This window comes from Labeo rohita, chromosome 18 (genome assembly GCF_022985175.1).
Source record: "Labeo rohita strain BAU-BD-2019 chromosome 18, IGBB_LRoh.1.0, whole genome shotgun sequence".
NCBI lineage: Eukaryota > Metazoa > Chordata > Actinopteri > Cypriniformes > Cyprinidae > Labeo > Labeo rohita.
The window spans coordinates 34,785,466-34,799,807 of NC_066886.1; the positions used below are offsets into that span (position 1 = coordinate 34,785,466).

General features: G+C 38.7%; 1 protein-coding gene across 1 annotated transcript; it reads left to right on the forward strand.

The window, feature by feature from the left end:
- Positions 1–10,537: 10,537 nt before the first annotated feature.
- On the forward strand, positions 10,538–13,562 carry mafa (v-maf avian musculoaponeurotic fibrosarcoma oncogene homolog a (paralog a)). The gene has a single exon (XM_051134307.1). It carries the CDS (start codon positions 10,927–10,929, stop codon positions 11,911–11,913), a length of 987 nt encoding a protein of 328 aa, XP_050990264.1. The 5' UTR covers positions 10,538–10,926; the 3' UTR covers positions 11,914–13,562.
- Positions 13,563–14,342: the final 780 nt, after the last annotated feature.

Here is a 14,342-nt window from a genome sequence, read left to right on the forward strand (position 1 = left end):
TTGAGTGTCGCACAACTCATTGACTGAAATTTCAGTGGTTATTAAGGAACGTGATTCAAGTTAGACGTTACGCTTTCTTCAATAGTAAGTAATACAGACTCTCATCTCCCTATGGTAAGAAAATCTCTGCTGACGCGTTCTTTACAAATTAAAATGTTGCCGCTTCCAACGACAGGTTTTACAGCAGAATAATCAAACGCTCATTGGCTCTCGCCTGCATTCGCCACAGATGACGACATGCCGTGTTTCTGGTGACGTGTGTTTGAATGATACACGCGTGCGCCTTCACGGAGTGGATCGGGAAAATAATCAGGATAATATTTTCAGCGATTAACAACTTAAATTCTGATCTGCACCTCACACAAACCTTCCGTATTCCGCCATTTGGATACTTTTGGTACAGCTTTTAACATTTATGCAATAAATAAATGAATTTTATTGCATTTATCTGTTTGTCATGTTTTCTTTATACTGTACAGAAATAGTTATGATTAGGTTTAGAGGTAGGAGTGGGATAAGCAACTATAAAAATATATGCTACATTTTTACTAAAATGGCCATTTCCATGCATATTTCAGTCAAATACGTTTTATATCCTTTTATATTCGCTGTAAAATAGGTAGGTTTATGTTTGGGGGTAAATTAAGGGGTCTAAAATATGATAAAAATGCATTGATACGAATAAATTAATGATATAAAAGATACATAAATATTGTACATTTTTTCAGCTAAAAATACGTAATGATGTGTATGTTTTAAACGTTGAAATACATCTAAATTATGTACATCTTATGATCAATACAGAAAATGTTCATTTTGTGCTTGTAATGGTTATACGTTAATACCTACGTATAAACAATGAGGCTTGGGTGAATTATTGAAATCAGTAATATGATCAAAGAGCAGAGGATTTTTTTAACTGAAAATACAAGATGTTATGATGCAGTACAGCACTCGAACTGGAAATCTTTAGCTAGAAGAGAAACAGAAGGCTCTCTCAATCACTGCTGTTAGCAGACACTCTCAGACCAAATAATGAATGTAATAACTGCATGTGGATGATAACTGTAAATCATGAAATGACCCGACACTGAAGGTTATTTTTAAAGGATGATTCATCACTGTTCTGGTGGGGTGTGTGACGAAAGGTCAGAGGATGTCTTATTATGTGCGGTGTGTGTGTATGAGCGTGCATGTCACGTGTGCGTCGTGTGTTACTGTACAGATCAACATAAACATCTTGGTCAAATTCTAACTGCTACATTTTAATGGTATGAAAAGTTGTGTGCTCAAACTGACCTTGTTTCAATGACAACAACTAGGTTTTTTATCTTCTTCTCAGAATTACTTGGTCGTGTCAAGTGTAAAGCAGATCAAAACGCTGACATTATGCAGAATAAAACAAAAACAAACAAACAAAAAAAACAGTACAACGATACAGTAATGACTGTCAGAACGATTCAGCATATCTGGTTTGATGGAGAGTTAACACTCGACTGCAGCTGCACAACTTACTGAATCGGCACTGTGGCAAAAATCTCCTGGAAAGCAAATGAGAAAGCAGATGATTACAAACTACAGTCATTGCTGCTACCAAACAGCTAGTCATCTTTATAGTAGGCAAATACACACAATTCCTGCACACAAAACCGCTATAGGTTTATCAGTGAAACATATCTGAATTGCTGACATTACAGATCCTCTTGTGTAGGCATGTCATGTCATGTCATCAAAGGTGCACTTTTGTTGTGGTAAATGAAAACTGCTCTACTGTGGTTCTTCCTAAATATATTCTCCTCTAGCATGACTTCATCTACATTTCAGCTAGATACACAGTCACATTTGATCAAAGTGATGAGAAAAGGCTTTTGCTTTTTAATTCATTATTTTGAAGATACAAAGTGGCACAGGGTTAAACGAGAACTGTTCAAAAGAACAGCAACACAAAACATTCTTTATTACATATGTAATCTACTATATTGCTTTATTTATAATATTATTATTTATATATTATTTCAAAAAGGATCAGCAGGATACAGGATCAGAATATTTTCTTATTCCTAAATTTATGAAAGCCTCAAAAGTGCAGCTAAAACAATTCATTTAAAATTCGAACTGTGGTCTGTAGCCTCTTCTGACCCGAAACCTTTTGACTCCTCTGTGTCCTCGAATGTTTTGTTTCTGTTGATGGGTTTCTCACGCTTGTGTCATACTGATGGTTTACTGCAGCTCGTTTCCAGACGTGTTAACAGGGCACGAGCCAAGGTCACGGTCAGGGTTTGTATCGTGGGCCAAACTGCTGTTAGATCTAGTCAGTGCCCTTTAAATGTGGGAGAAAAACCAAAAGCACCCGAAACGGACATAAATAATAGCAGAACACGGCCGGCATAACGCCGGTCTCTGGCCTGGGCCCTGCCGGAATCTCCCAGGTTGCCCGGCCAGTGGATGATAAATGGATTAATGTAATTACTCACAGCTCTGCCCACATTCTGGAAGCCGGGTGAAAATTGAGATTCCACAAGGGCCCTTTTGCTTATCTGAGTGTAGGAACATCCGACTCCACTCCTCTGTAAACTCTAAGGGAAGATCTTTGATTCATAATGGCATGTTTTTTTGTCACAGGGTGGTCTTACATTTCCAATTTTAACTGGTGTCAAGTGAATTATAGTGGATGTTTAGGGAAGAACTGAAGGTCTGGAAGAATTTTAGGGCACCTTTGGGGACAACTCAATAAAAGAAACCGTTTAAACCTTTTTACTTGGAACATTATAACAATTTATGGTTAAAACATGGTTGTAGTAAAACAAGATTCATAGTGTAAAAGGATGTGTAGAGCTAAATATTCAGGCTTATTTTCAGAATCTAATTAGATCGCTGCTGTGGGTTTCATAGACAGATATCACTGAGCACGAAAACAAGCTATGCATATAAGCATAAACACTCAAAGGAAATTAAAAGATCTGCACAACTGGAAACATTGCTCTGTACTTCTTAAAGGGGTCATCATATCAAGTTGATATGATTCTTTAGGGTCTTAATGAAAAGTCTCTAATATACTTTGATTAAAAATTCTCAATGCTTTTGTAAAACAACACCCTTTTTACCTTGCCAAAATCATCTCATTCTAAGGGGTTGTTCCTTTAAATGCAAATGAGCTCTGCTCGCCCCGCCCCTCTCTTCTCTCTGTGGACTGACGATCTTGTTTAGCCGCTAAACTTCCTAACTACCACGTTATTAGGAAAGGCGATCGCAAAGATTCATAAAAAAAAACGCTTATACTCACTTCTGCTGTAAGTGAAGCTGGATCACGAATGATTCGCGTGAACATAGACGGATATATGCAGATCGGGAGGCGCATTCCCTTCACAAACAAACGTAATCCACTGCATCTTCAGCGGCTCAGATGTCGGGAGTAAATGACGACCACTATGTTCATTATTACATCCAGCAACACAACACCTCAATCGCTCAATCGGAGATATTCTTGTTTAACTTACATCCCTGCTTCGGCATCGAAAAAAGGAAAGTTACTGGACTGTTACAGCTGGTCTGAGGTAAGACGCTCATGTCAATCAACTATTGTGGGCGTGTCCTCTGTGTGTGTGACGCCACACCGACAGACATCTGAGAACGGCTCGATTTGAAAAAGGGGATATTATTTTTACAGATTAATTAAAAACCACTGCATGGATTTTTATCATTATAGGGTAGATTTGTACATACACTGACAACACACATTAATGTTCAAACAACATTTCAGTTCCTGAATGCTGAGGAGATGTGTTAATTTTGTTCCAATGAATAATCATTTGTAATGAAAACTATACATCTGAGCAAAGAGTTTTATTTAAAATGATCTATTGCGCTGGCTCTTTCTCTCCCTGCTTTTCCACAGTCTCCTTAACTCACTCCAGTTAAGTCTTTAAACCCTGTTTCAAGAACCCCCTTTTGACTCTTCTGCTGTTAAAAAAAAAAAAAAAAAAAAAAAAACACTCTGGTTTGGATGAGTTGACATGGTACTTCACATGCAATATGCTGCAAAACATGTTTTTACAAAACCAGAGCAGTTCATGCGACCGCAGCTGAGTGGCTTTTTTTCTCTGTTTCTGTCATATATGATCATGGAGATAGTCCGTTTGAACATCACATCCTCTTCACTATGCATGCGAGAAGAGTTTCAGGCTCTGTCACGAGTGTCATGCCCTCGCTCACGTACTTGTTTTCCAACTTCCTCTACTAGATTTTCTCTCTCTCTCAGTTGAATCACATATATGTTCACACAGGTCAAGCCACAACTCACACGGTGAATATAGGTCAGAATGGAAGCTTTACAGATCTAGATCACAGAATTTCTGAAATTGTGTCATTAATAACCCTCTATTTAATAAATAATATAGAATATAATATAATATAATATATAATATAATACAATCTGCCAATCTTGGGCTTCTTTTTTTTTTTTTTTTTTACTGGTTTTGTTATCTTTGTTTTCCAAATCAGTGAGTGGAACTACAAAAAACCCAAACAGCATGAGTTTACTTACTATGTACAGATTAATCAGAGTCAGATTGAGAAATGCAGTTAGCCAAATAACACAGATAGATTTATCCGTCTACTGCAGTGTTCTTTTGAAGGAAATCAATCTTCGTCTGAAGATCTGACATCTGAGCGCTGTTTATTTATGATGAGGTACGAGGTTAAAGTTCAAAGTAAACCTTTCGATCAATATGAGTAAAGTGGCTGGAGGAAATTTTACTGTAAGTCAATTCAGCTACCGAAAACTGGAGGTCAGTGACCTTACCCGTGTGCCTGTAATGCATCACATGGAGAACCTCGTAATGTCTTACAATGCCACAGCATGTCTTACGCACAGAAAAATCCAGGATGTGTAAGTTCACTTGTCATCACATACAATGCTCACTACAGAACTGTAAAGCAGTATTTTCACATGTATACAACTTGTCTACGAGACAAAAAGGAACCAAATCTATTGTAACTATTTCAAATGTTTCTAGGGCGCCACACTGCTCTCCAAAAGTTAACGCTACATAGTATGTTTCAAATAATTCTGTGAAAAACCTAACAATCTGACGGTGTCTGGATGCAGCTTACTGTACACTGATGGCATTCAACTAAAAGAACAAACTAAATGTCCGATCAGCCATTGATTACACATTCATTTGACCTGTTCTACAGAATATACAACCCATGGCAGGAAACTATGGCTCTTAAAACCTAGTGAGCTAGTAACTTACTGATCCCTCCACAGGCAGCTAGTTCAGTCCTGAATGAAATGCTGGAGAAATGGAACAATCGAAAAGCACGCCTCATATGACACCTCAGGAAATTTACCAGTTGATTATAATACTTAAATATTGTGTTTTCAAATATTTTATTTATAAATACATTTGTTATTATTATTTTGCTAGTGATATTACATTTAGTCTCTCCCTGTGAAGCTCTAAAGAGGATGTGTAAAGAGAGAGATCATATGTGTGAACTGAAGAGGGGCCGTTGTTTTTTTTTTTTTTAATAAAGTTTAAAATATATTCCACCCTGTAACCCACGTTATGATTAATAATCATACTCGCGGCGTGGAGACTAAAAAAGGTTACACGCGCTTTTCATATACAAACCTCTCACAGTCTTTCATAAATGCTGAATCAGGTTTGTTGATGCACAACCTTTGGCCGACGTTCCCTTACGTATTTCATTCAGTATGACTGCATCTTTTGCGTCTCCAAAAAGACATTTATGTGAAATTGAGAGTCAAAGGAAGCGATAACTGGCTGATCCTATTGCCATCCTCACTCATTCTCCATCAAAAAGCATCAATAAATCTGTGTTGATGTAGAATCTTTGCTGAGCTTACAGCAGAGCATATAAAATACCTGAAATATCTGAAATATGCCTGTGTTGCCTTAAAATGTGCATGAGGTGACGTCTGGAGGAAAATTCTGTCCACAAACTATACGGCGGTATAGCTTCATGTCATTTGACTTTCAACTGGTGAGCTACACTTGCAAAAAATATCAAAAGGTCCATTAGGTGAACCCTTGAACTCTCTGAAGTCATTAAGCTTACAGTATTTTTGACAGCTTGTAGTTCTCTGGGACACTGTTAAATTAAGATGTACAGTAGCTCAGCACGCTCATAATCAATGACGCCTTTACTGCTCTCTTCTGATTCTGCTGTACTGGTTTAGAGGTGTAGGAATAGGCTGGTACAGTAACTAGAGAATTACAATAAAAAAAAACAAATAAATAAAAGTCCCTATTTTAACAGTAAAAGGCCTTAAAAATGCAATGGTTACTAAATAAATAAATAAATAAATAAAATAAAAAGAACAGCAAGTATCCTTTCTCAATATGGCAATATATTGAAAAACTGCAATCAATCTAATGGGACTGTTATATGTACAGTGTTTGGATGTGGAAAAAGAACAAGTCAGCTTATTTACAGTAAAGTCACATACATTGACATTCAGTTCTCTGATACTTTATTTTGTACATGGTTGTAGGGTACATGTTATTACATCAGTGCATTCATTCACTGTGTTACTGTGACGTGTTGTATTTGTGTGCTTCTTGATTGACAGCAAAACGTCCTTCAAAGCGCTTGGTCTATCAGTGTTGAGGTTTGCATCTGTGCGGTTCACCAGACGCGTGTCCTCCTACTGTGACCTGCTCTAGAATTTGGAGGAGACTCCTCTGCACCGGAAGCAGGAAGAGACTAGACTATCCATCCCAGATCCGAGCCAAAGATCATTCTTCTTGGTCTCGTCACGGATTTGGGGGCGTTCAGGCTCGGTCTTGACTTGTACTCAAATGAGCCGATCCTGACTACAACACTCTTCTGCGATCTACGCCAGGGAACGGTGCTGGTGAGCAGCGCTCATACAAGGCAATAGAGAAGACAGTCAGGATGCTCTGAATCTTTTATCTGTACGCAGAGGAGTGATGCACATCGGAGCTGTCGCAGGTTTAAGTCTTGCCTGCGTCACGTTCTGATTCCATCATATGGACTACTCTAATAGAGATTATTTAATAGAGAATTTTTGACAGTGCTTCCTGGTCATTGATCATTGATTTCTAATAAACCTGGCATTGTACAAATTGCTTATTGTATGTTGCTTTGGATTAAAGTGTCAGATGAATCAATCAAAAATAAATATATGTGAATAAATAATAAGTATGGACAAGAGCAATATAAAGTTTCTTCCAAACATTCACAACCTGCCACTGTTGGTCCATTGTTCTGGATCCCACTTGCTCTTGACTCTCAGTCCCAGGTTTATTCAGTTTTACCCCCTTTCTTTCCTTCATTCTGTATGTGCAAAGACTCAATTTGGCATGTAACTCTTCCAACCTGTTCATTTATTTCTTACTTATTTATTTATTTATTTATTTGATTAAGAATGAGGGCTTTCATGACTTGGGCTTGTGCTAGACTGCAAATGGAGTGCCTTTGGGGTCATGGAGTCACATCCTCTCCGTGAAGTCCTCGATGCTTAACATTTTTCATTTTCTCACCAACGTGCTTTGACAGAATCAAGATTACAGTAATTTGCCGAGGCATTTTGTTGCATCTGTGGTTGAACTGTGGGGTAAGCACACAGTGTGGGTGTTTGTGTGGTTTGAAAAGAAATAGAAAAGCACAATCCATATGTAAAGTCAGTACAAGAAAGCATTTGAAATTAAATCATTTTATGGTTACACTATATTTTCATGATGCTACTATCCATGTACTTTAGGAAGCTCCATTTCTATTTATTTATTTGATTGTGTGGTGTCAGTCAACATTTTCACTTTCAGACAAATTACTTGACACCTGGAAAATCTATAGTTAGAACGCAATATAAGACTTAGTCATTAATTCATACAACTTTGAAACATATTTAGGCAAAGCAAAATGATATACTTTCATATTTGTGTGCTGTTATGAGGCACATTTTGCCTAACTTTGCTGTTATTCACAGGATGATCATTTTTTCTTTTCTTTTCTTTCTTTTTTTTTTTTTTGTTTTGTTCTTGTCTCTAATACAATAATTATTACGTTTTGTCAAATAAACAATGTCTAGTAAAATGCAATCTTATTTTTAGCTTATCTTACACTAGTGTAATTACAGTTGAACAAACTTAGCATCTGCATTGCTTGGTCAGAGCATATAAAGGGCAAGTGCAGAGTTAGTCTAATGCAAATACAGCTCACATACACATACAGTAACAGCTATTGATGTAATCATTCATGGCCACCGGTCGCAGAGATCATTACGCTCGTCTCGGTCCAACCTCTAAAAATACCAAGGATCCCAAGCATGAGATTATAGACTTTGCCAGAAAAGATACTGAGTAAATGATTATAGGCTTTTGTGCAGGGTATGAAATGGTTGGTGCAGAATCAAGCCGAACACAAGTCACATAAGAGTTTTCTTAAATGGGCAACTTAACACTGCATGGACATATCCTCACGGATTTTACATTCTGTTTTACTACTCTACAGAGCGTGGCACCGAGCCGTTAATTGAAATTCTGGAAAGACGAGAGCACAAGGATCGTGAAATTGAAGATCGAGACAGGATCATTAATTAATCAGACAGGTATATTATGCAAAGCAAAAATGACTTTACACTGTGCTCCTGCTACATGAATACTTAAAGAATAAAAGGGAGAGAAAAAATCAGTAAGAAATACTGCCATAATCGACCCCTGACCTCCAGTAAAAGAGCAATGAACAGAAGAGTAGTTTAATATATGACTAGATGAGGCAGATCTCACAGAACTGATAAACAAGTTTTATAGCTGTTCTCTTGATCTCTGCTTGAATCATTTGGTTGATCACTGAACTACAGCCTAATGCACTTCAGCTCTGACTTTGGGTGAAAAGGGTGTCGTTTTGAGTGCAAATGTGCAGTTGTTACCATTAGGATCAACGTGTGTTGATTTATTAAATTGATTAGTTAATTAATGTGGCGAGATTAATTAAGTCAGATTAAGCCTTTTTTTTTTTTACCTAAATAAAAGTAGTCACTTGAGATGTTAACAGACTTACAGGTATTTGACTAAAAAAATGTACAGTAAACTACAGTGGATTATTTCTCATTTGATTGTCGATCCCTAAAAGAACAGACAGTCTCTCATAATATCTCATCATGTGAATGCTGTTGTGTTCAGTGTAAGCACAACTACAAATGATTTGTTCTCTGTCTTGTTGAAACTGTAATGTCATCTACCCCATTCATTAATTCAAATCTACATAAATGTGAATATAAAGTTTCACTTTCCAATAGATCTGATTGCATTATACAAAGACTCTGTATATCCCCCCAACACACACACACACACACACACACACACACACACACACACTTCTGTTTACTTCTGTTGTTGTGACCCTACTCAAGTTATAAATAATATAAACTAACTACTAAAATAAAACTTTATTGACTTCATTGTATACAATTTTTTACAAATGTTTGTGAGGTTTTGTTAGTGAGTTTTGCTCACTTCTGTACAAATTTGTCCCCAAATTACTTTCTGGTTAAGTAGGTACAGTACTTACACACACACACACACACACACACACACACACACACCATTCTCTTTCTATCCAATAGGTGGCACTGTTGAGTTATCAAAAGGCCCATTTATTCAAGAAGATCCCTAACTAATTATTTGCAAATAATTGTATTAATGGAAAATATTTAATTTCCATTATAGGGGTTTATGTGTTATGCATTACTTGTTAATTGAGGCACACCATTAATTTAATGAATAGCTAGTTTATACAGTGAATATATATATATATATATATATATATATATATATATACATATATATATATATATATATACACACACACACACACACAGTAGTCAACATTTGAAGTGGATCAAAACCTTTCATTAACAAAACATACAAACAAACCTGTACTTATCTTAGGACAACTTTGATGATTTTTTTGATCCACTGCAAATGTTGACTACTGTGTGTGTGTGTATGTGTGTGTATATATATATATATTTTTTTTTGTTTGTTTGTTTTTTTTTTTTCTCAAAATGTGCAATTGCTTTTGTAGCACAAGAGTCTAGACGTGTGTTTTTATGTGGAGATTTTTTTTTTTTTATACTATATTATGAAGTGCTTTTCTAGTGTGCACTTCACACACACACACACTAGAACATTAGAAATGCGCTGCATAATACTGTAACAACATAGTAGTAACAATACTATTAATAAACTCTACAGACACACACACGCGTCTAGACAGTGGTGTTACTAAAGGATTAGAATTTCACATTTTGAAGAAAAAAAAAAAAAAAAAAGGACGAAAGAGTTAAATGTTCTAAGTCCATTCGGCTCTTTCCTCCACCAGCCTTTCCAAAATGACAGTCAGCTGACGAGAAAAGTTTTGGTTTCCGAAGCCATATGTTAAGGAGCTCTGCGATTCCGAGGACCCCATTGGCTCGCTCCGAGCCTGACGTCACGGCGGCTATAAAACTCAGCAATGCTTTTAAAGTGTACTGTAGTGTGTGTCGAGTTCAAAAACACTGTCTCTCAGCTCGATCCGTGTTCACTTCCTTCACGTTACACTCACCCGTTTGACCACGATGATGATGATGATGATGATGATGATGATGCCTGCTCACGAGGACTCTCCCAAGTGTTAAATGTTTGAAATCCAGGGCCGAAATTCACGTGCAGACAGAGGAGAAAGAGATCCGATGCATCCTTGCAGCAGGCAGTGCCAAGGAGAGCTCGTAATCTGGAGTTAGGAGCGCAGTGAAAAAAGTCCTGTGCGGTCCGCCTGTTTTCCTGCTAAGAGTAAAGCATTTTAAACATCAGCAAGCTGGCTCACTGTCTCCCGACCCAGCCCGCTTTGACAGCTGCGCTTCACCCGCTCTGGAGGACGGTCGGCAGCAAGAGGATGGCATCAGAGCTGGCACTGAGCAGCTCCGACCTGCCCACCAGTCCCCTGGCCATGGAATATGTTAATGACTTCGATCTGATGAAGTTTGAGGTGAAGAAAGAGCCACTGGAGCCCGATCGCAGCATCAGCCAGTGCAGCCGCCTGATCGCCGGGGGCTCCCTGTCTTCCACCCCGATGAGCACGCCCTGCAGCTCGGTGCCCCCTTCCCCAAGCTTCTCGGCGCCCAGCCCGGGCTCCGGGAGCGAGCAGAAGGCGCACCTGGAGGATTTCTACTGGATGACCGGCTACCAGCAGCAGCTCAACCCGGAGGCGTTGGGCTTCAGTCCCGAGGACGCGGTCGAAGCGCTGATCAGCAGCACGCATCAGCTCCAGAGCTTCGACGGCTATGCTAGAGGGCAGCAGTTCAGCGGCGCCGGCGGGCCGGGGGGCGCCGTGGCCGGGGAGGAGATGGGATCCGCCGCCGCGGTGGTGTCCGCAGTCATCGCCGCCGCTGCAGCTCAGAACGGGGCACCTCACCACCACCACCATCACAGCCACCACCACCACCACAGCCACCACCAGCAGCACCAAAGCCCCGGGGTGCAGTCCAGCGGCAACTCGTCCGCCACCCACCACCAGCACTCCCACCTGGACGACCGCTTCTCGGACGAGCAACTCGTGACGATGTCCGTGCGGGAGCTCAACCGGCAGCTGCGCGGCGTCAGCAAAGAGGAGGTGATCCGACTCAAACAGAAGAGGAGAACCCTGAAAAACAGAGGCTATGCCCAGTCGTGTCGCTACAAGAGGGTGCAGCAGAGGCACGTGCTGGAGGGCGAGAAGACCCAGCTCATGCAGCAGGTGGACCACCTCAAACAAGAGATCTCCAGACTGGTTCGGGAGAGGGACGCGTACAAGGAGAAGTACGAGAAGCTCGTGAGCAGCGGCTTCCGAGAAAACTCGTCGAGCAGCGACAACAACCCCTCGTCCCCGGAGTTTTTCATGTGAGTTCCCTAAAAAGCCTAAGAAAGAAATCGATAAAGGGTTTTTTTTTTTTTGTTTTAAGTTTTGGGGGTTGTTAGACCAAGGCTGACAACGTTTTTTTAAAGAAGTTCGTCTTGAGTTTGGGGGGCTTGTTGTGCAACCAAACAGATTTCCCCCCGTCATATGCATTTATATTATTTTCGAATAAGTTAATATTTTGATGTGTATGCACATACACTCACCATATTGACTGTCATTCACCTTTTACTTTTTTTATAAAGAAAGTTTGCTATTTTTATTTTTCATTTACATATATTTTTTGCTCTTTTGCCAAAGTCAGAGGATTTTTCCCCCATTATCATCTCATGCCTTCTGCTTGCTGTTTTGTGACTTTACATGAGAATCTATAGACGATATAAAGAGACATGCCATTGAAGTGCCTGCATGCTGGACATGTATGGTCTTTTTGTTTTCCTTTATTTCCTCTCCGTTTTTTATGCGCTTAAAGTGAACTTCTTCCGGGAAAAGAACTTCTGCTCAGCATGGCGTACATACATTTCTTTTATTTCCCGATCACTTTTTTGGAGTACGGACTAAAAAAGTGAAAGGAGCATCATGCCATCATCCTGCCCATGAAAAAGTTGATCCATGCAGTTTCCATACAGTTAATTCTCTTTTGAGAGCCAACGGGAAGCAGTGTTGCAGGGGAGAGAACAAGGACCTGGTTTCTAAAAGGAATTCTCCCTCTGGGACTTAAACAGTATTGTTGCTCGAAGCGGTTTGTGTATTTAATGTCAAACCTTTGCATTTTGATAACTCTGAAATGAACTACTTTTTTTTGTTTTCCTTTTGCATCATGTAAGAACATTTCGAGGTAGCCCATGCCACAGGTTGACACGGAGAAGGTGACTTAGAGTTTAGATGTTGCCTGATCGTTTTGTTAGACGTTTGGGGAAGCTCCAAGTTTGCGTACAGCTGGATTTTTATCATGCGTAACTTGAGCTTTTTGCAGCATGTACTTGCGATGAAAACAACAGTTTGACAGTCGTCGTTCCTGTTGTAGCCTGCCATTTACTGTTTTTTAAAACCAAAGTATTAAAAAGTAGAATTTCAAGTCAACATGGAAAATCATGCATTCAGAAAAAAAAAACAAAAAAAAAAAATGTCTGATATAAAATCTGACCTATCTGGAATGAGTTGCACTAAATGTAGCTTATAGCAAATTATATGTCACGTATTGGAATCTAGAACGCTAATTTAAAAGGCACCCGTCATGGCTTTGCTGAAAACTAAAGGATATAATCTTATTTAGATATATATTGTCAAGCAGGACTCGATTCTTTTTCTTTCTTTCTTTCTTTCTTTCTTTCTTTCTTTCTTACTTTTTATTTTGTTAATAAATGCATTATTTACATGGCAATAATGTAGTAATCAATATTAAAATGTCTGGACATTGTTTTATGGTCAGGGATTGATACCCTGCTTGTATAAAATCAGGATATACCATTCATCAATAAATTCTTAAAACTATGTTAATTATTATTTTTTTTTTCATATATATTTTGCTGTGCAAAATTATTTTACCCACTAACCATATGTGATGTTCATATATGCTTATTTTCATTTCATACAATTCTATGATATGCAATAAAATGCGGTTTGGGCCACTTAAAGTCTGCTTTCTCTGGATGTTGTTTGCTGAAGATTTATTGTTATTATTTTAACAATCATTAGTTGTTTATATCATAATCCTTGTTACTAGCCTGATTTTATTAGTCTTATCCAGTGCATGCATTGCGCAAAACCAGTTTGGCGTCTCAAAAATAGACTGTCTAGCGCAAGACTCAGACTGAAACTATGTAAACAGCATTCGCTCTTATCATATAGTTGTTTGGCTCAAAAGACAACCATTTGTTAACACCACAGAGCGCTAATTTTCTCAAGATGAATGGCAATTTTACTACAAACACTATCTCATAAATTCTCAAGTATTCTCTGGAACAGAGCTGAGGCCAATAGCACATAATGTTTGATAGAGTTTAATAATGAATTTTATGGCAGACAGCGCTGGAACATTCCAAAGTTCGACACCGTCTCAATGCAATGGACTTTGCTTTATGTTTAGAATGAAGTTACAGCCCCGCTGTAGGTGTTCCCTTTCTGGCCTTGATTTAGTGACTCTCAAGACCAATTTGTGGATTGCTTGACAAAAGATGCCTTTTTTTTTTTTTTTTTTTTACTTGAGTGTTGCACAGACCAGTCCCTGAAACTCCTGGAACAGGTCTTGAGTTACAAAAATGTAACTGCACATGTAAATGGTTATCAAACAACATCATGTTTACGCATCTGCCTGAGACATGCGAGCTTATAAGAGTGTGTGTACTAGAGTTTCTCAACTGGCAGCTCTGTTCCGAAAATCTGTGCTAAATGCAAATAGTGTAAAAAAAAAAAAA